Below are 23,481 nucleotides of genomic sequence, written 5' to 3' on the forward strand. Positions count from 1 at the left end.
TCTACTATACGCAGTACACAATGCTATAAAAAGTGGTCATATCCTTTCACATTTAGTATTTTCTTAAGCACAATAAGAAGACCATAACCTAACAATGAAAAATGTTCCCATACCATTACACCGTCTCCTCCTTACCTCACTGTTGGCAATACACATGATGGCAGTTAATGTTCTCCAGGTATCCGACATACCCAAACCCTTCTGCCAAATTGCCACAAGTTATAGCATGACTCATCACTCCCAATCAATCATTTCAACCACTGTTCAGTGGTGCTGCTCTTTACACAACCTCAAGCGTCACTTAGCATTGACTACAGAGATGTGCGACTTGTGACACACTGCTTGACCACTGTACCCCACTGTTTTTAACTCGCTATGCACAGTCATTGTGTTAGCTGGATTTCTGCAGCAGTTTGGTACTCGTGAGTGATTCTTTCCACTGATTTCATGCGATCTTTTACAACCACTTTCACAGCGCTAAACAGTCGCTGTCCATCGGTATATGTAGTCTGCGTGGTTGTGGTTTAGCTATGGTTGTTCCTTCATATTTCCACTTCACAATCACATCACAACAATAAACTTGTGCAGATTTAGTGTGGTTGAAATGTCCCAGTGACTAGTCCAAGTTCAAGGTCACGTAGCTCTCCTGACTGACCGAGTCTGTTGTTACTGCTACTCTACTGACAACACAACACTTGCTGCATCCTTATACTGGTGGTTCCATCCCTCAAGACATCTGCTGGTCAATTTCACATTACAGAGGGCTGCCCGGATACTTTTGATCAGGTAGTGCATGTATAAGACAGAAGCAAATATATATGATGTGAATTATGACACAATTAATACTATCATCAATTTTGTTACAGAAAGCTGAAACACAGCTGAGTTTACTGAAATCAAGATTGAAGCCTGTTAGTCCAACAACAAATGGTGCAGCATCAACTGAATCTATGGAAAGTGATGCTGATTTTGCAACAGATTGTCTTAATGCCCATAATGAGTACAGAGAGAAGCATGGTGTTCCACCCTTGAGGCTAAGCAAGAAGGTGATTTTAACTCCTTCAAATAAAAGAAGGCAAATCAATCCTGCTGGCAAAACTGATTAAAAATACTTATTCACTAATATGAAATGCTTAAAGTAGTCTTGTGGCATTGTTGGCTGGATGACATTCATCTACCAAACTGGAAAGATTGTATCAAAGGAAAATTCCGTTGAGAAAAACTTATGTGAGGCATGTGTGCAATGTGTAACTCATTTTGCCCATCTTTCACGTGACAGTAGTAGGTACTTATGTGTAACTATTTCTGTCCTAATACAATGCACTTCTTTAACATTTTTTGAGAAATCAAAGCCTGTTGAATATCATATGGGAGCATCTATAGCATCAGCATTACTGGCTGAGGCAATAGACTAGATGTTAGCCCCTACTGCATTTGAGACTTGTCATTCTTTGTTATTATTCTTCAGTTGTTGTTGGAGGTCATGGTAATGGCTCCATTTTTAAAACACACTAAATGAATCTGTGCAGTGTACAGAAATAAACAAGTCTCCTGAGTGGTTCACTAGCAAATAGACCAATTCTAACATTGAAATGACATATTCTGTAATGCAACAGGTAGGAAAGTTGCCAACCACAGCCCATTCCACAAATAGTGGACACAGCTACTTTCCGTTGATGCTCCGAAAGAATTACTAATACATTGTACATTACTCAAAGCAGGTATAGAACAGTATCACTTCACTGTGATTTGTGCATGAATAAAGGTTCATTTTTATAAAGAATCTTTATTATATCTTGCCATGAATGTACCACTATGATACCATTATTCATATTGTTTTCATTATTGTTGTTGTTGCTGTTGCTTTTCCATTCTGAAGAAATGTAATTCATTGTGGTGATGTAAGTGTTTGGTGGAAGATTAGACTTGAGTGCAGCATGGGCAGACTTGCATTCTGCCAATTCAGCCAGTTGCACATAATCTCATGCACTATTCCACAGCTACTTTTCTCATGGTACTGAATAGGATCATAAAACTTCAAATCTCAATTCGCATAAATGCTTCAAAAGTATTTTCTACATCTAAGTTTGTACTACAGTCACGTGAAAGGTGAACAAAGTTGGTCACCCAGTTTGTATATAGTTCTCTTGAGAGTGGCATGCCCTACTTTTCTAATCTTCACCAAACTATCCTTCTCTTTTCCCCAAGGTTTAGCTGCAAACTGGGATAGTTTCTTGTACTTAATTTCTTTGTATCATTAATACAAGAAGTTTACCTCCTGAAATTAGGCAGTGACCCTGCCATTCTGTTTTATGATTTTAAAAATTGGAAATATTTTCTTTTATTATTCATTGTTACGTCCTCCTTAAAAAATATTGTACAATAACTCCAGCTATTTATTAACAGAGGCTATTTGGAAATGCTCAACTTGGACATACCCATTTTGAATTCGGGTGGTAGAAGTTTTTTACCACTGGTACATTAGTTGCAGGAGGGTAGCAGTAACTGGGGGGGTGGGGGGGGGAGTGAACTGGTTAAGTAAAGTTTCTGATCTCTAGGTTGTACACCCTGTGTAAAATAGCAAACCACTCTGTAGTTTCTCATGAAGTAAATACACATACATGTTAATGGCGACCACTAAACGTACGCACCACAAAATTATTGTAATCCCAGATTTATGTCATCTACAAAATCTGGTTAAATATGTTTTGTTCATATATGACATAGCTGCTTTCACAGGTAGCTCTGCCTCTGTTCAGACAGGATAGGCCTTAACAGGTCTAGAGCAGGAAGTGCTGGATGTGTGGATTGGGTAAATCTTGCAGTAGGTTTGCCACAAGGGTATGAACCTATGGAGACAGGTTGGAAAAGGAAGTGGCATAGAGATGAACTAGGATGTTGTGTAGGTTGGGTGGGTAATGGAACGCCACTTGAGGAGTGTGGGAAGGATATGTGGTAAGATGTGCCTCATTTCAGAGCATGATGATAGATAATCAAAATCTTGGTGAAGGATATTGTTCAATTTTTTAAGCCCAGTGTGGTAGTGGTTGACAATGGGTGCTCCTTTGTAGGTGATTCTTGTGGTGGTAAGTGAGCCGGGGCTGTGAGAGGATAGGCTGCAGGAAATTTGTTTGCAGACTAGGTTTGGGATATAGTGCCTGTCTGATTCCACCTTTTCAAATATCCTTCAACAATGGAAAATGTTTTTTCGAACTTTCAAGATATGTATATAAAGCATCACTGCTTTGGAATGGCCAGCTCTGGGAGAAGGTGCACATAATGGATCCATTAATTTCCCACCTATCCATGCATCATGGGTGATATCATTCAGTGTATCTATAACAAAGTGACTGAAATGTGTTGGAGCTCCATTATGCACAAACCACATGCTTTCATGTATTTTCAGGGGCGCATCCTGTAGCTAACCTGGAAGTGTGTTGTGAATAGACATTTTAAGTAGCACCTATAAGATGAACTAGTAAAGCACATGAACTTACCACAGACAGTTCTGAGTAGTACCAGTCCACGCATCAAACTGCAACTGGTGTCTAATTCAATTGTATGATGATAATGGAAAATCCAGGATGGAATGTGACAACATTGTGAAAAGGAAGTTGCTACTCGCCATGTAGTAGAGATGGTGAGTCGCAGATAGGCACAACAAAAAGACTGTCACAAATATAGCTTTTGGCCAGTAAGGCCTCTGTCAAAATTAGACGACAAATGCACACATACACACTCTCATAAACACAACACACACACTGAGTTTTTGTTGTGTCTGTATGCGATTGAGCATCTCTTCTGTAAGGTGAGTAGCAATTTTCCTTTTCACAATATTTTACCATGATAATTTTCATCTGCCAATAATTAATTGTCAGTCAGGGAAATATGCTATTCCATCTCTTCCAAATGTTGTCTCATCTCAAAATGAGACTGGACCATGGACCAGCAGATAGGGCAATAAATCACTGGTGGAAAGTAGTTGTATCATTGGTTAACAGCAGGTGAAAGTTGCTGTATAGATCGAATCTGACACAAATACGAGGGTTGGAACTTTAATAATGGCAACTATTTATTTATTTATTTATCTATTTATTTCTCTGCGCTGTTCATTTATGGAACACAGCCTGTGACCAGCTTAGAGACAGAAGTGATGACACTTTCTGCAGGACCTGACCATCATTTTGCAGGACAATGCTCAAGCACATACAGTGCAAGCTGTTAATGATTTGTTTGACTGATGGGGCTGCTAAGTGCTATACCACCTACTGCACTCCCCTGACTTAAGCCCTCGTGAGTTCAACTCGATTTCTAAACTGAAGGAAATACATCATGGCATTCACTCCAGAACTGCTACATATTCGTCTGGCAATAGGCTGCACCACTCAAACTGTCAACACAACTGGCACTGCTAAGAGTATCTTAAGACTTCCACATTGGTGGAAATGGGTTATACACAGTGCTGGTGACTACTTTGAAGGTGAGTAAAATTTTGAAACGTGTATATATTTTGTATGAGCTGTAAATAAATAGTTGCCACTATTAAAGTTCCAACCCTTGTATTTGAAAGTACCATGAAATACCCTCTCTGTAGTACCGTAAGATGTATTATGTGCGATGACAAGAAGTTGTGTACTGATATTTGGCTTGATCTTGATCAGTAGCCTACAGAATGTGGTCCTTCTGTTATGTGTACAACTAGGTCTTGGTATATCTCCTTCCACTGTTCAAAGCACTACAGACTCTGTCTCAGGAATATGATGGTAAGCAGCAGCAGATGTTGCACGACTGTGCTGCCTTCTGTCTGGAAACATATTGTGACACGGCTGTGCAATCTAACATACATTACCATTTTCAGCTTTACATAGGTTCACAGAATGACAAAGGAAATTAGTCCAGCCTCTTTTCATGAAACATATTTATTAATCATAACATGCATATTTCATAACAATGACAGCCATTTTCCTAAATATTTATACAGCCACTGGTAACAAGACGCCACTTACGGTATTAAGACTGTCATAAACCTTATAACAAAGATGCCTCAAAAACAGACTGATGGTATATTGACAATACAGAGGGACCTAGAGAAAGCATGTATTTGCTGGCTGTGATATTGTTGCACTTGCTCTCCTATGGGCATTAAAGGAAACATGAGGTGATGTCACAGTAAACAATTACTGTGGTAATCAAGGAAAACACATATTGTGAATACTTCGAAGACAGTTGTGCATATACTACCAAGTGGTTCAGCATGTCCTCTTCAGATATCTTTATAAAAAAAATCACAATAAGCCAATCAAAACACCATCACTCTCAGGTGAAATAATATTTTGATCAGCTAATAACACAGAAGCAACTTGTCATTATTTGCACTTATCATCAGTATCTGTGCTGTAGAATGAAGCTATGAGGACATGTTTCTAGCGAATTTTGATTTCTACCACCCATCTACTCTTCTGGTAAGGTAACTTATATTTTCTCCATCTGATCAAATATTTGCATCTTTTTTCCTCATTCTACTCCTTGTGTTTGTCACATAAGTTACTAAGTTAACTGAAAATATTTTGATTTAGTCCCTGACTTATTTGATTATACAGGCTTTGTCAATATGTAAATGAAGTAAAGCAATGTTCTGTCAAGTAAAGTAAACCTCTGAGCTTAATATTTAGAGAAGTAAAAGGAGTAAAATATATCCTTTACATAAGAGCAGAGAGAATTTCCAATATCTACGGACACACAACTCTGTTCAGGGGAAAATGAATAATTCTGTACACACCAGCCTCCTTCTGAAATTTGCATTGTCTCCCAGTCAAATTTGTTATTGCTGCTAAAGGTTTCACTGTTTCCTCCTACAGCTGTGTAAATACAGTGAAGAATGGGCCAAGCATCTTGCCCAGAAAGGTCACTCAGAACATCGACAAAACTCTGATTATGGAGAAAACATTTTCTGCAGTTGGTCATCTAGTGGAGCTCACAAAGTCACTGGGAGAGAGCCTGTTGATCATTGGTACAGTGAAATAAAGGATCATCCTTTTGGGAGAGAACCACGTGATTTAAAATCAGGTAATTATCCTGGAATGAATTTCATAAGAAGAAAAATTAAGAGTAACAACATGACTGTAGTTTTGAGGGTCAGAGCACAATTGGCAGATTGAGTGTTTCTGTTGTATTTAAGTAATATTCAAAAGGACTCTGGAAACTTAATATTAGTTGTATGAGTTTCTGAATTTTAAGTTTTGTTCAGCAAACGAAAAATATTTTGATTGTGCGTTTGTTGTAAAAAATGCATAATGAATATATTATTCTTGAAATTGATACTGTAGATGTGAGTCCTCAGAATTAAAATGTATATATTAGTAAAATTTATATTTCAGTAACCTCATTCAGAAAAGTTATCTGAGGTAAAGCACACTCCCAAGGCTTATTAGAGAGTTAACTGAGAAAAATGGATCATCAGGGAACTCACTCTTCTTTTTTTGTGTCAACATTCTTCTGACTGGTTTGATGTGGCCCACTACAAATTCCTCTCCTGTGCAACCTCTTCATCTCAGAGTAGCACTTGCACCCTACATTCTCAATTATTTGTTGTATGTATTCCAGTGTCTGTCTTCCTCTACAGTTTTTACCCTCTGGTACCATGGAAGTCGTTCCCTGATGTCTTAACAGATGTTCTATCATCCTGTCTCTTCTCCTTGTCAGTGTTTTCCACATATTCCTTTCCTCTCTGATTTTGTGCAGAATCACCTCATCCCTTACCTTAACAGTCCACCTTATGTTCAACATTTGTCTGTAGCACCACATCTCAAATGCTTTGCTTCTCTTCTGTTTCGGTTTTCCCACAGCCCATGTTTCACTACCATACAATGCTGTGCTCCAAACATACATTCTCAGCAATTTCTTCACCAAATTAAGAACTATGTTTGATAATAGTAGACTTTTCTTGGTGAGGAATGCCTTTTTGCCAGTGCTAGTCTGCTTTTGATGTACTCCCTGCTCCATCCATCATCAATTATTTTGCTGCCTAGATCGCAGAATTCCTTAACTTCATCTACTTCATGACCTGTAATCCTGATTTTAAGTTTCTCGCTGTTCTCATTTCTGCTACTTCTCATTACTTTGGTCTTTCTTCAATTTACTCTCAATCCATATTCTGTACTTATTAGACTGTTTATTCCCTTCAGCAGATCATGTAATTCTTCCTCATTTTCACTGAGGATAGCAATGTCATCAGTGAATCATGTCCTTGATACCCTTTCACCTTAGATTTTAATCCCACTCTGGAACCTTTCTTTTATTTCTATAATATCTTCTTTGATGTACAGGTGGAATAGTAGGGGCAAAAGACTACATCCCTATATTATGCCCTTTTTAGTCTGAGCACTTCATTCTTGGTCATCCAATGTTATTATTCCCTCTTGGCTCTTGTACATATTGTGTATCACATGTCTCTCCCTATAGATTTTTCTCAGAATTTTGAACATCTTGCACCATTTTACATTATTGAACACTTTTTCTATGTTGATACATCCTATGAACTTGTCTTGATTTTTCTTTAGTTTTGCTTCCATTATCAACCACAACATCAGAATTGCCTCTCTGGTGCCTTAACATTTCCTAAAACTGAACTGATTGTCATCTAACGCATCCTCAATTTTCTTTTTCATTCTTCTGTATATTATTCTTATCAGCAACTTGGACACTTGGGATGTTGTTAAGCTGTTTGTGCAATAATTCTTGCACTTGTCAGCTCTTGCAGTCTTCAGAATTGTTTTGGTGATATATTTCCAAAAGTGGGATGGTATGTCACCAGACTCGTACATCCTATACACCAGTGTGAACAGGGGTAAAATCAGTAAGGCTATATGTCATACAGATTACCTTTTACTATCATTACATTACATTTTAAATTATTTTTAGAATACATCTACTTTAAATGATATTATTTGTTTGTTTCTTAAAATTAATTACCAGAGGTGATGTATGATTTACGTGATTAAAAATATCTTTAAACATTTGCAGGGCACTTTAGCCAGGTTGTATGGAGAGACAGTGAGGAGCTAGGAGTAGCAGTGGCACGAAGTCGCAATGGCCAAGTTTTTGTTGTTGCAAACTATTCGCCACCAGGCAATTTCCTTGGAAGCTTTGCTGAAAATGTACCACCACTGGGGTATGTACCTAGTCAAACCTAGAAATTAGAATTCAGTAACTTCTGTTCATATAGCTGATAGTTTTAATGTTTCTGTTTATCATTTCCAATTAAAACAAACTTGAGCAATTTTTAGATGTTACTTCATTTGAGTAGCTGGATCTCTTCTATGATTCTGAGTGCTCAAGTTATGTTAAGTATGAGATATCCATATAATGAAATCAAGTAACAAAATAGAGAATTACGGACATCATATATTGCAGCCTCATGAGTTGGGAGTATGCATTCCTCCTATGTGAGAGAGAAATCTTGTCTAGTTAAAGAAATATACCATATCATTTTATATTAAAACTACAGTTCAGATTCAGACATACCTTAGGACATGCACTATACATGACAAACAATATACTGAAGTCTGGGAAATTATATTAAAAATTACTCAAAACAGAAACAGAGTTGGTGGCAATTCAAAACGAATGGCAGTTCATGGAAGTTGAACATAATTGACATGAAGATTATTGTGGGAGAAGCAATGAACTTAAAATAAAAATTTTATTGTCTAAACTGACTAAGTCTGAGAAAGATTTGCTTCTTAATGAAATCAGTTAATTATATCATGTCTCCAGTTGTTTGTGCAAGACATAGGCACTAAAATAGAATATGCTGAAATGTCATCCACTACAGGCTTTCCAATGGCAAGCAGACTGCAACTATAGATGAAGACATAGGTGTAGACATTGATCTACAGTCATCTAAGATACCATGCTTCTTTAGTTTCATGTCAAGGTATTCGTGTTAATAAAGCAGCTTTTTTGGTAGATCTATGTGGATGATTTTCCTTTTGAAGCACAAGTATTTCAGAAGCCTAGTGTGACAACTTCCATCTTCGTAGTTTGTATTTATAGTTTTGAGTAAAATATGAACTGAATAAAGTTTTGTAATATTTATTTTCAGAGGATTCCCTAAGGACAAGGCTAAGAAGACTCCAGTAAAGTATGGTGCTGTTGTTAATGGATCTGCTGTTAATGGGAGTGCAAGTGATGAAGACTTTGCAGAGGAGGGTCTAAGGATCCACAATGAGTACAGAAGAAAGCATGGGGTACCTGATTTGAAATTAAGCAAAGAGGTATTTTATGGCACTTTGTCTTACTGATTACTGAAAGTCATATAAAATGTATGAGGGTTACTAAGTTCTTGTCAAATATGAGCAGCTCATCAAAAAAAAGTAAGATTTACTTATGAATCATAGTGACAGTTGGCCAGTTAGCACTATCATTTTGCAGGCACATTACTCAGACTTTTGTTGTCAAGTAACTTACTGCATCTGTTTTTGTGATGAACCATGCACAAATGATGATGTATCAGTGAAAAAGAAGCACAGAATAAAAACAGCCACCATCTGTGAAATTTGGGCAATGATTTTTGCTTCTTTTTATTTTTTTTATTTTACAAATATTTTTAATGACTGATGCAGGCTTTCACTGCCAAAACTGTGAATTTATGGGACCAAAGTGGTTTTAAACTCTCAGCTCAGCTGAGATCAATATTCATTGAAAAATGTGGATAGCTGTCAAAAGACACTGAGGAAGTGGTAGAATCAGGAACTTGTGACAAGCCGAAGCTTTGTTTCAGTCCACTGGTATGTTGGGATGGAGTAACTGGTAGTACACTATCCATGAAAGCAGAAATCTGGGTTTGAATCCCTTGCAGCATTCAGTTTTAACTTACAATATACAGTAACTGCAGGAAACGATCTACTTAGAGTAAAAAAATTAATTCTCAAACAACTTCAAATGCTTGCCATCCATGATAGTTGGTAAATTTCTACAGTAAAGTTATATTCTGTACTCTCCCCATTTGTCTACCCTGCACAGAATAATTTGAAGGTTATATTTTAATGTCATGCAGTATAAAATAAACAACTAAAACTCTAAGATGAAGGTCTAACATTGATAGATTGTGAATCTATTTCTGTCTCATCAGTGATAAAGGACATTTGAAACTACTATGTTTTTAGTCATCTACGCATTTTCAGAAAAATTAGTGTTTCTTTAATTAGATCAACACATTGAGAAAAATATGCTTAAAGAAAAGGAGAAATGAGATAGGTGGGGAAAAAAAGAGCAAACTGTGCAGATTACATAAGAACAGTGTTTGTAGATGACTGTATAAAAAGATTTAGTTAACAGAAGACATTTGAACCACAAGAATGATAGGATTATTGTAAAATTTTTGATGAGTTTTGGATGGCAATTTCCATTAATAATATAAGTTACATATGAAATAAGGGGATATTGTTTAGGTTGTAGTCAAACTATTTGCAATGTATGATTGTTGCTCCACAATAGAATTAAAATTAATGTGATAATTCAGTCTCACATAGATGTTAGTGATTATCGAGGCAATGCAAGTCAGAGATGGGCAAACTTGTCCATCTTTAGGAAATAGTTCACTGGAGATAATTCTTTTTTGGAAACTGTTCATTTTTACTTGTTCATCATTACTTTCTTTATCTAATTTTACATAAATCCCATGAAAAAATCCTGTACACACAGTTATTACCTCTACATGAAAAATTTGTTGTTGATCTAATGCAGACAAGTTGTTTACTTCAATTTCCTTGGCTGACTGTGTTCTCAGAACACATCATATTAACCAGGTAAAGTGACTGGCCAGTGACTGAAAGCCAGGCAGAGAGAGCCCATCATAAGCTGATCAGAAGTAAAAATTTTGCAACCTGTTTATGACCCAGTGTGAACAAACCCAATCACTTATGAGGGAAGATTATAGTCATAGCAAGTACAGTGTTTCAGTATGTTTACAGAAAATGATCTATATTTGTATGGGCGTTACTAGCATGAAATAACTGAAAGTAAACTATCACCTGTCAAACCAACATTAGTGCTTTTCTTTAACAATTTGTGGATGTGTAAATTAACTACACATCAAAGTATCATACTATGTGGGAAGTGAAGATTTATTCAGAAAATTAACAGCCTCAACACAGGAGCTGAGAAACTGCATACTCAGATTAAAAGGTTTGTATCATCATAGTCTTCTATTCTCTTCTTGTCCAAACTATTTATCATCCATGTTTCACTTCCATACATGGCTACACTCCATACAAATACTTTCAGAAACGACTTCCTAACACTTAAATCTATACTCGACGTTAACAAATTCCTCTTCTTCAGAAACACTTTCCTTGCCATTGCCAGTCTACATTTTATATCCTATCTACTTCGACCATCATCAGTTATTTTGCTCCCCAAATAGCAGAACTCCTTTACTACTTTAAGTGTCTCATTTCCTAATCTAATTCCCTCAGCATCACCTGAGTTTATTCGACTACATTCCATTATCCTCATTTTGCTTTTGTATATGTTCATCTTATATCCTCCTTTCAAGACACTGTCCATTCCGATCAACTGCTCTTTCCAGTCCTATGCTGTCTCTCACAGAACTACAATGTCGTCAGCGAACCTTAAATTTTTTATTTCTTCTCTGAATTTTTCTTTTGTTTCCTTTACTGCTTGCTCAATATATGGATTGAATAACATCGGGGAGAGGCTACACCCCTGTCTCACTCCCTTCCCAACCACTGCTTCTCTTTCATGTCCCTCAGCTCTTATATTTGCCATCTGGTTTCTGTACAAATTGTAAATAGCCTTTTGCTCCCTGTTTTTTACCCCTGCCACCTTAAGAATTTGAAAGAGAGTATTCCAGTCAACATTGTCAAAAGCTTTCTCTAAGTCTACACAACGTGCTAGAAATGTAGGTTTCCCTTTTCTAAATCTAGCTTCTAAGATAAGCCGTAGGGTCAGTATTGCCTCACGTGTTCCAACATTTCTACGGAATCCAAACTGATCTTCCCCGAGGTCGGCTTCTACCAGTTTTTCCATTCTTCTGTAAAGAATTCACATTAATATTTTGCAGCTGTGGCTTATTAAACTGATAGTTCGGTAATTTTCACATCTATCAACACCTGATTTCTTTGGGATTGGAATTATTATATTCTTCTTGAAGTCTGAGGGTATCTGGCGTGTCTCATACATTTTGCTCACCAGATGGTAGAGATTTGTCAGGACTGGCTCTCCCAAGGCTGTCAGTAGTTCTAATGGAATGTTGTCTACTCCTGGGGCCTTGTTTTGCTTCAGGTCTTTCAGTGCTCTGTCAAACTCTTCACGCGGTATCATATCTCCCATTTCATCTTAATCTACATCCTCTTCCATTTCCATAATATTGCCATCAAGTAGATCGCCCTTGTATAGACCCTCTATATACTCGTTCCACCTTTCTGCTTTCCCTTCTTTGCTTAGAATTGGGTTTCCATCTGAGCTCTTGATATTCATACAAGTGGTTCTCTTTTCTCCAAAGGTCTCTTTAATTTTCCTGTAGGCAGTATCTATCTTACCTCTAGTGAGATAAGCTTCTACATCCTTACATTTGTCCTCTAGCCATCCCTGCTTAGCCATTTTGCACTTCCTGTCGATTTCATTTTTGAGATGTTTGTATTCCTTTTTGCCTGCTTCATTTACTGCATTTTTATATTTTCTCCTTTCATCAATTAAATTGAATATTTCTTCTGTTACCCAAGGATTTCTACTAGCCCTCTTCTTTTTACCTAATTGATCCTCTGCTGCCTTCACTACTTCATCCCTCAAAGCTACCCATTCTTCTTCTACTGTATTTCTTTCCCCCATTCTTGTCAATTGTTCCCTTATGCTGTCCCTGAAATTCTGTACAACCTCTGGTTTAGTTAGTTTATCCAGGTCCCATCTCCTTAAATTGCCACCTTTTTGCAGTTTCTTCAGTTTTAATCTACAGTTCATAACCAATAGATTGTGGTCAGAATCCACATCTGCCCCTGGAAATGTCTTACAATTTAAAACCTGGTTCCTAAATCTCTGTCTTACCATTAATATAATCTATCTTAAACCTATTAGTATCTCCAGGTTTCTTCTATGTATACAACCTTCTTTTATGATTCTTGAACCAAGGGTTAGCTATGATTAAGTTATGCTCTGTGCAAAATTCTACTAGGTGGCTTCCTCTTTCATTTCTTACCCCCAGTCCATATTCACCTACTATGTTTCCTTCTCTTTCTTTTCCTACTATCGAATTCCAGTCACCCATGACTATTAAGAAGTCGAAGATACGCACAATGAAAAGACTGTCACAAATAAGCTTTCGGCCAGCAAGGCCTTCATCAAAAATAGAGCACTTATTTCTAATAAAAAAGGAGTTTCTTTCAACAATTTAATGTGAGTGACAAGTTCTTCAAGACAGATTTTCCACATTGGCATGTAAATGAGGATGTCAATGCTCTACACTTAGTTACTAAACAAGATGTTTAAATTATGTGATTGAGATTGGCATCAACTTCATGTAACACTGTAACAAATAATTCACAAAAAAAGGAAAGGAGACTAGATATACTTCAGGTTGTACCAGAGTATCCCAATATGGTTCCAGGCCAAAAATGACCCATTAATGAAGAATAACTATTTTTAAATGAAAATGTGATTTACTCATGATATCTGCCTCAGTCACTTAGTAAATGGTAGATTTATATCTTGTGTTATTAAAGTTAATATAACAATAGAGTATTAATAACTAAGTTGAAAGTTGAAAGTAATACTTATTTAAAGTCGGTACTGCCATTAGACTTTATTATTTTTTTATTTTATTTTATTTTTTATTTGCAGTGTTACATTTACACGATCATGATTTCAGCTTAAAATGCCATTATCAATTGTTTTAATGTTATACAGTGCCTAAGATGGCATACTGTCATATTTAAAATACACTATTAGACACATTGTCTAAGGTCAATATTTCTGGTAAAATCCTACTGCTATGTTTTATCACTGAGTGTACATCACTGAGTATACCATCTTGGCTGAATGGCAGTTGGCTAAGTGTCAAATTGTCTTGGTCAAAGATATTCCTGCTTGTAACAGGAAATTCCTGTTTGTAACAGGAATTTCTTTGACAAAGACAATTTGACTGTTTGCCAACTGTCCTTTAGTCAAGATGGTATACTCAGTGATAAATCTTAGCAGTAGTATTTTACCAGAAATATTGATCCTTAGACAATGTGTCTAATAGTGTATTTTAAATACAACAGTATGCCATCTTAAGAGCTATACAGCATTAAAACACTTGATAATGGCATTTTAAGCCGAAATCATGATCGTGCCCAAAAAAATAAAATAAAATAAAATAAAAACTCTACTGGCGGTACTGACTTTATAGAAATATATTATGACTGTAGCCCCACATTATGAAAAATTATTGAAAGTAATAGTTTCTTTACTAAAAAGATGCTTTTCAACAATATCTCTTAGATACAAACTAAATACAATTTTATGCCATTCTACAATTTTTCAAATGGAGAAACATTGCTTCCCTTTCTCCTACTGAGTCAAAATCAGGAACAACTCATTTTTTTGTGCAAAGTAATCACACCACAGGTAGCACAAGGAAGCAACCAAACTTGAAAAATAAGAACCTTCCTAAATGTCCTGTTTTATTTTTGGAAGAAATGGGAAAATCATAAGTTTTATGTAAACTTCCTTACACTACAATTTGAAAATGGTTACAAGCTACTTTAAAAACTGGACTTTATATCAAGCAGATGTAAGCCAAAAAGGATCTATGAGTAAAAATTATATAAAAAAAAACACTTGCCTTGATGTAGGTATGTGTTCAACTGCTGATCAAAATGATAGAGATAAATAGATTTGATTGTTGTTGCCGGAAAAAAATTTATACATTAGACATAACTTAATTTTTGTATAAATTATATAATTATAAAAAGTTTAAATGGAACATGGAATGTGTTACTACCCAAAAAAGAAAGAGACTGAGGTGGGAGCAAGACGGGCTACAAGTGTTCGAGGAATGAGATCAGCCGTGCCTGAAGTGAGCAATGAATGACCGTTACTTAGAAGTCATTCCTTGGTCATTCTCTTCACTTTAGTGAACCACTCCTTTGGATCCATTCATTTGCGAACAACCCACCTCTAGTGCACATACTTGTCCAACACTTCTTCCTTGGCTTATATATCTGCCCTTACAGAAATTTTTTTGCAAAATTCATAACATACATCTCTCTCTCTCTCTCTCTCTCCTCTCTCTCTCTCTCTCTCTCTCTCTCTCTCACACACACACACACACACACACACACACACACACACACACACACACACACAAACACACACACACACACAACAAGTTATCGTGATTCTGTTTTCACCCAATTGAACCGTGAAAAAGTAATTACTAAATTGCATGTGGTCTTTTTTTTTTCATAGGTATATTAATTACAGAAGTACCAAGTTCACTTCTTCAAATAGAGCTATGATAATTTCTGCTGCCAGTACTGTAGTTTCCCTCTACAAAATTTGATTAGCAGCTTCAAAAAATTTGAAGTATTTAGATCTTAAGATTGATTAGTTTGGAATATAAATCTGATTGCTGTCTTTTACAGAAGTTCGTGTTGTTATATAGAACAAATGTGTCAGGCTGATGGTGCACTCCAGCTGAATGCAGCTAAGAGAATCTACTTAAAAGCAGAATAGTGGAGAAAAGTTTAATTTAAAATTAATAATAATCACACTTGGCTACAAGTGTTTGCACAAACACACCAATTGGAATGCACATGTTTGCACAAACACACCAATTGGAATGCACAGGGCATGGCATCCAAGGATGATTCATAAGTTAACTATGGTCCCAGTTCTGATCTAGTTTCTGCCAGAATCTTGAAAGAAATGTGCACATCAAAAACTGAATCAATTTGAAAAACAGGGAATTTAGTTACAAAGATAGTTTATATGTCTTGAGCTTAATGTAAAAATACACTCTTATATGATCAAAATCAACAAAAACTCTGTCCAAACAGGCCTCAGAAGACCCAACCACTGTGTCATCCTCTGACAATAGGCATCACTGGATGCAAATATGGAGGTACATATGGTCAGCACCCTACTCTCCTGGCCAGTGTCAGTTTTTGTGACCAGAGCCACTACTTTTCAAACAAGTAGTTCCTCAGTTGTCCTCACAAGGGTAAAATCAACAAAAAGGAAATGACAAAAGATTGAGGTTGATCTGATTCCTCAAAATTTCATTTATGTCATCAAGTACTTGAAATACCCACCATTTAGTCTCTACTGGAGCACACCTTTGCAGTTGCTGATGCAATGACTTCTGGATAGACTTCTTCTGTATTGCTGTGAATTATTATGGGTGGAGGTTACACTAAACAACCGAACTAGGTTAATAATTGGCTCCTTTTACCAACCTCCCGACTCAGCAGCATTAGTGGCAGAACAACTGAGAGAAAATTTGGAATACATTTCACATAAATTTTCTCAGCATGTTATAGTCTTAGGTGGAGATTTCAATTTACCAGATATAGACCGGGACACTCAGATGTTTAGGACGGGTGGTAGGGACAGAGCATCGAGTGACATTATACTGAGTGCACTATCCGAAAATTACCTCGAGCAATTAAACAGAGAACCGACTCGTGGAGATAACATCTTGGACCTACTGATAACAAACAGACCCGAACTTTTTGACTCTGTATGTACAGAACAGGGAATCAGTGATCATAAGGCCGTTGCAGCATCCCTGAATATGGAAGTTAATAGGAATATAAAAAAAGGGAGGAAGGTTTATCTGTTTAGCAAGAGTAATAGAAGGCAGATTTCAGACTACCTAACAGATCAAAACGAAAATTTCTGTTCCGACACTGACAATGTTGAGTGTTTATGGAAAAAGTTCAAGGCAATCGTAAAATGCGTTTTAGACAGGTACGTGCCGAGTAAAACTGTGAGGGACGGGAAAAGCCCACCGTGGTACAACAACAAAGTTAGGAAACTACTGCGAAAGCAAAGAGAGCTCCACTCCAAGTTTAAATGCAGCCAAAACCTCTCAGACAAACAGAAGCTAAACGATGTCAAAGTTAGCATAAGGAGGGCTATGCGTGAAGCGTTCATTGAATTCGAAAGTAAAATTCTATGTACCGACTTGACAGAAAATCCTAGGAAGTTCTGGTCTTACGTTAAATCAGTAAGTGGCTCGAAACAGCATATCCAGACACTACGGGATGATGATGGCATTGAAACAGAGGATGACACGCGAAAAGCTGAAATACTAAACACCTTTTTCCAAAGCTGTTTCACAGAGGAAGACCGCACTGCAGTTCCTTCTCTAAATCCTCGCACAAACGAAAAAATGGCTGACATCAAAATAAGTGTCCAAGGAATAGAAAAGCAACTGGAATCACTCAATAGAGGAAAGTCCACTGGACCTGACGGGATACCAATTCGATTCTACACAGAGTACGCGAAAGAACTTGCCCCCCTTCTAACAGCCGTGTACCGCAAGTCTCTAGAGGAACAGAGGGTTCCAAATGATTGGAAAAGAGCACAGATAGTCCCAGTCTTCAAGAAGGGTCGTCGAGCAGATGCGCAAAAGTATAGACCTATATCTCTGACGTCGATCTCTTGTAGAATTTTAGAACATGTTTTTTGCTCGCGTATCATGTCATTTCTGGAAACCCAGAATCTACTATGTAGGAATCAACATGGATTCCGGAAACAGCGATCGTGTGAGACCCAACTCACTTTATTTGTTCATGAGACCCAGAAAATATTAGATACAGGCTCCCAGGTAGATGCTATTTTTCTTGACTTCCGGAAGGCGTTCGATACAGTTCCGCACTGTCGCCTGATAAACAAAGTAAGAGCCTACGGAATATCAGACCAGCTGTGTGGCTGGATTGAAGAGTTTTTAGAAAACAGAACACAGCGTGTTGTTATCAATGGAGACACGTCTACAGACGTTAAAGTAACCTCTGGCGTGCCACAGGGGAGTGTTATGGGACCATTGCTTTTCACAATATATATAAATGACCTAGTAGATAGTGTCGGAAGTTCCATGCGACTTTTCGCGGATAATGCTGTAGTATACAGAGAAGTTGCAGCATTAGAAAATTATAGCGAAATGCAGGAAGAGCTGCAGCGGATAGGCACTTGGTGCAGGGAGTGGCAACTGACCCTTAACATAGACAAATGTAATGTATTGCGAATACATAGAAAGAAGGATCCTTTATTGTATGATTATATGATAGCGGAACAAACACTGGTAGCAGTTACTTCTGTAAAATATCTGGGAGTATGCGTGCGGAACGATTTGAAGTGGAATGATCATATAAAATTAATTGTTGGTAAGGCGGGTACCAGGTTGAGATTCATTGGGAGAGTGCTTAGAAAATGTAGTCCATCAACAAAGGAGGTGGCTTACAAAACACTCGTTCGACCTATACTTGAGTATTGCTCATCAGTGTGGGATCCGTGCCAGATCAGTCTGATGGAGGAGATAGAGAGGATCCAAGAAGAGCGGCGCGTTTCGTCACAGGGTTATTTGGTAACCGTGATAGCGTTACGGAGATGTTTAATAAACTCAAGTGGCAGACTCTGCAAGAGAGGCGCTCTGCATCGGGTGTAGCTTGCTCGCCAGGTTTCGAGAGGGTGCGTTTCTGGATGAGGTATCGAATATATTGCTTCCCCCTACTTATACCTCCCGAGGAGATCACGAATGTAAAATTAGAGAGATTAGAGCACGCACGGAGGCTTTCAGACAGTCGTTCTTCCCGCGAACCATACGCGACTGGAACAGGAAAGGGAGGTAAAGACAGTGGCACGTAAAGTGCCCTCCACCACACACCGTTGGGTGGCCTGCGGAGTATCAATGTAGATGTAGATGTACATGCTTCAACAGCACGATGATGAGCACGGATTTAGTCTTTGAGTTTACTCCACAGAAAGAAGTCTAGAGGTGTCAAATCAGGCAAATGTGCCAACCAACTGATGGTGTCTTCACTTCATATCTGTTTACAATGAAAGAACTAAGAGAGTGCTTTCACAGCCAGAAGCAGTGAGCTGAGCACTCATCATGTTGGTACCATGTACATCTATGTACACTCCTGGAAATGGAAAAAAGAACACATTGACACCGGTGTGTCAGACCCACCATACTTGCTCCGGACACTGCGAGAGGGCTGTACAAGCAATGATCACACGCACGGCACAGCGGACACACCAGGAACCGCGGTGTTGGCCGTCGAATGGCGCTAGCTGCGCAGCATTTGTGCACCGCCGCCGTCAGTGTCAGCCAGTTTGCCGTGGCATACGGAGCTCCATCGCAGTCTTTAACACTGGTAGCATGCCGCGACAGCGTGGACGTGAACCGTATGTGCAGTTGACGGACTTTGAGCGAGGGCGTATAGTGGGCATGCGGGAGGCCGGGTGGACGTACCGCCGAATTGCTCAACACGTGGGGCGTGAGGTCTCCACAGTACATCGATGTTGTCGCCAGTGGTCGGCGGAAGGTGCACGTGCCCGTCGACCTGGGACCGGACCGCAGCGACGCACGGATGCACACCAAGACCGTAGGATCCTACGCAGTGCCGTAGGGGACCGCACCGCACTTCCCAGCAAATTAGGGACACTGTTGCTCCTGGGGTATCGGCGAGGACCATTCGCAACCGTCTCCATGAAGCTGGGCTACGGTCCCGCACACCGTTAGGCCGTCTTCCGCTCACGCCCCAACATCGTGCAGCCCGCCTCCAGTGGTGTCGCGACAGGCGTGAATGGAGGGACGAATGGAGACGTGTCGTCTTCAGCGATGAGAGGCGCTTCTGCCTTGGTGCCAATGATGGTCGTATGCGTGTTTGGCGCCGTGCAGGTGAGCGCCACAATCAGGACTGCATACGACCGAGGCACACAGGGCCAACACCCGGCATCATGGTGTGGGGAGCGATCTCCTGCACTGGCCGTACACCACTGGTGATCGTCGAGGGGACACTGAATAGTGCACGGTACATCCAAACCGTCATCGAACCCATCATTCTACCATTCCTAGACCGGCAAGGGAACTTGCTGTTCCAACAGGACAATGCACGTCCGCATGTATCCTGTGCCACCCAACGTGCTCTAGAAGGTGTAAGTCAACTACCCTGGCCAGCAAGATCTCCGGATCTGTCCCCCATTGAGCATGTTTGGGACTGGATGAAGCGTCGTCTCACGCGGTCTGCACGTCCGGCACGAACGCTGGTCCAACTGAGGCACCAGGTGGAAATGGCATGGCAGGCTGTTCCACAGGACTACATCCAGCATCTCTACGATCGTCTCCATGGGAGAATAGCAGCCTGCATTGCTGCGAAAGGTGGATATACACTGTACTAGTGCCGACATTGTGCATGCTCTGTTGCCTGTGTCTATGTGCCTGTGGTTCTGTCAGTGTGATCATGTGATGTATCTGACCCCAGGAATGTGTCAATAAAGTTTCCCCTTCCTGGGACAATGAATTCACGGTGTTCTTATTTCAATTTCCAGGAGTGTATTTAAAATGGTACTCCATCTATGAGACGTGCTAGCACTTCTGTAAGAAATGGTATCGTCTGCTTATAAAGGTTTCTTTAATCAAGTAATGAGCAATCATGTAGTCTCCAATGAACCTGCACCAAACATTCACACTCCACTACCTCTGATGTTCAACCTGTGGTTTCCCCGTGGCCCAATAAAGCATATTTCTTACATTCATCTTTCCATGATTTGCAAAGGTAGCTTCTTTGGTAATGTGAATTCTTTGTAAAAAGAACCTAATGTCCTGCAGCCACATCAAAACTGAGCTACTGAATTCCATGTCTGTTCTGGAATTGCTCTGGTTAATCTGCTGGTGAAGCGACATGACATGGATGGAACTGTTTGCACACTAAATGTGAACAGTGACTTATTCCAGAGGCATTTGCAATTTCTGTAGGGTTAACTCTGGAATATGACCAATAGGTTTCAGAAGATTGTGATGATTTTAATCATCTTTAGATAACTTTTACAAGGATGTTGGACATTTTGTTCACTCCACTCATTACAGGCTTTCCACTTGTGCTCCAATAACAGTTTTGCATATCTGCTGACTTACCATTCTTGTTAACACTTTCTGTTGGGATACCTTTGTGCATACAATTTACTATGCTCTTTGCATTCCTTCTGCATTATCCATAACAAAGTTGCATATCTAGTTCCCTTTGGTTTGTGATTGATATTTACTTTTTTTAAACTAATTATCACCTACCATGCATGATTAACACAGACAGAAGAAAAGCTACATCAGCTATGTGCCCCTTTTATTCTCATATCATGGCAGTGCAACACTCTGTTTTCTCTTTATCTGAGGTGACATATTTCCTTATTTGGGTATGAAATTGCAAACTTTCAAATGTGTTGGTCTCATCTTTTGTGATTATATGCAACTCTCACTGAGTTCAACAGCTTGTGGTAGTAAACAGCATCGATTGTGCATCGCTCGTGCAAAAAATCAATGAGCGAACTGCCTGTCGGTCAGGGAAATCTGGTGACAGTCAAGTCTTGGTTTTTACTGTGGCTGTCTTCCCTTTCATCCACATAATGTCTTGTTTTGGCTTTATAGTGTAGTGGAGGCCCACATTTCATCACAGATAATGATCTGACTCAAAAATGCATTCACTTCTTTTGCAGACCTTGCTGTAAGCATCTGACAGGCCTCCAAACGTCTCAACACATGACCTGCAACCAAACAACAAGGGACCCATCTGGCACAAACTTACAGAACTTTGTGGTTTTTTACTTATTTTCATTTTCTTGTTGTTGGCTGCTGTTTGCCATGTCTAGGGGTAGTTTCTTGAGGGTGAAATGTTTCAACTTTGCGAGTTCCAAATCACTAGATAAGTAATAAGTAAGCATGTTGCATTATCTTTGTTTGCGCTTTTTTTTTATTGTGTCACAGTCTTCTATATCACACTGACTTTACAATCCCCACTTCGATAAAACAGAAAATTTCATTATTATTGCCAAAAATAAAAGCACATCCGATTCCATCAGAGGCAAGCCCACCACACTAACTTGTCCTGTGGTACTAACAATATTCCAAAGAGTTCACGGAACCAAAGAGTTCACGGAACCAGATAGTTCACGGAACCAGAGAGATTACAAACTTTCTTGACAAAAGAAGAATCATCACCAAGTTATATCATTATTTTGTAAATCAATCTAGAAATAATAACTGGCATCAGATTGCGGAATTTTAAGTATACCAGATATTTTGTGGCTTCAAATATTACTAAAAGAAGAGTAATTTTAACTGTACATACAGAGTTAGTACATATCAATCACAACAAATTAATTTCTTTTTATATATTTTAGCCAGAAATATAATGCATCACATACAAAATCAAATGAAATTCATTTACCTAAACAGCTGAGATAATGTTCACCTGTACAAGATACAAAAATATTCCTGGTATCGGCTATTTCTATAAAAGAAAAGGAATGTTAGAGGAGTGTGTCTTGTTACAATAGCCCACTCACCAAATTTGGAAACAGTGTGTTTACAATATTTTGTGGCAGATTATAAGGTTTGCCAATCGGTGTACAAAAATAAACCAAAAGATAGATTGCGGGTGTATAGAAGTATCTGATACATAAAATATACAGAAAACATAAGGGGAAAATCTATTAAACAAGTCATAATCTATACATATATATCAAGATGTGGTATTCAGATTTTCAGATCTGTGGAACATACTGTCACAAGAATTGATACAAGGTCAAAACAGTGCAACACTAAACTATGGAAATAGGTTCAGAGACAACGTAAATTACTAGAATTACAAATTGTAAGTTTACATCTATAAAATCAAAGTTTCAAAATCTAAAAGTACAACGAGTGAGCTGACTTGAAAAACTCACGACGGGTACAACCCTGAAGAATACACTCAATCAGTTAACTGCTCATTAACTGCACTAAATTTGCTATTGGTACCCATCTTCATTTCCTCCAATTTTGCCACAATCAACTGCAAAATATTGGTTTTCACTGTTTCTTTGCTGAATGCAATTTCACTTGGTTCAAACATGTCCTGCCCAAGTCCTACAACTTTCACTTCTACAGCACTACTACCCTCGTCTCTCTTCATTTTTCTAGCAATCAAACAAGTCCACAAAACAAAATTGTTTGTACTTATCTTTTCTTTTTGATGTCCCTCATCGTAGTTGTAAAGTCCTCTTTCAATTCATCTGATCCATCATTGTTGATAGTATCTTGCCACTGTTGGTGGGTAGCTCTCGGTCTTCTTTCTTTGAGTGGTTGGAGTTTCAAATAAACTGCATTTGGCACAAATCTCTGTCCTTCCTTCTTCTGCAACAGACAAGACTTCATTGTCAATCAACTGTTCCTGGATGATGCCCGCAACTGTAATCTTACCCTCTCACACATCACCA

General features: G+C 38.6%; 1 protein-coding gene across 3 annotated transcripts in view; it reads left to right on the forward strand.

The window, feature by feature from the left end:
- Positions 1-23,481, forward strand: part of LOC126466320 (uncharacterized) — a 597,202-nt gene that overhangs the window by 558,072 nt on the left and 15,649 nt on the right. For all 3 annotated transcript variants that reach the window (XM_050096378.1, XM_050096376.1, XM_050096377.1), the window contains exons 5-8: positions 867-1,046; positions 5,859-6,066; positions 8,023-8,170; positions 9,104-9,275. In XM_050096378.1, the coding sequence (XP_049952335.1) occupies positions 867-1,046; positions 5,859-6,066; positions 8,023-8,170; positions 9,104-9,275 (708 nt within the window). The remainder of the gene's footprint in view (positions 1-866; positions 1,047-5,858; positions 6,067-8,022; positions 8,171-9,103; positions 9,276-23,481) is intronic.

The sequence above is a fragment of the Schistocerca serialis genome, chromosome 1 (assembly GCF_023864345.2).
Source record: "Schistocerca serialis cubense isolate TAMUIC-IGC-003099 chromosome 1, iqSchSeri2.2, whole genome shotgun sequence".
Taxonomy (NCBI): Eukaryota; Metazoa; Arthropoda; class Insecta; order Orthoptera; family Acrididae; genus Schistocerca; species Schistocerca serialis.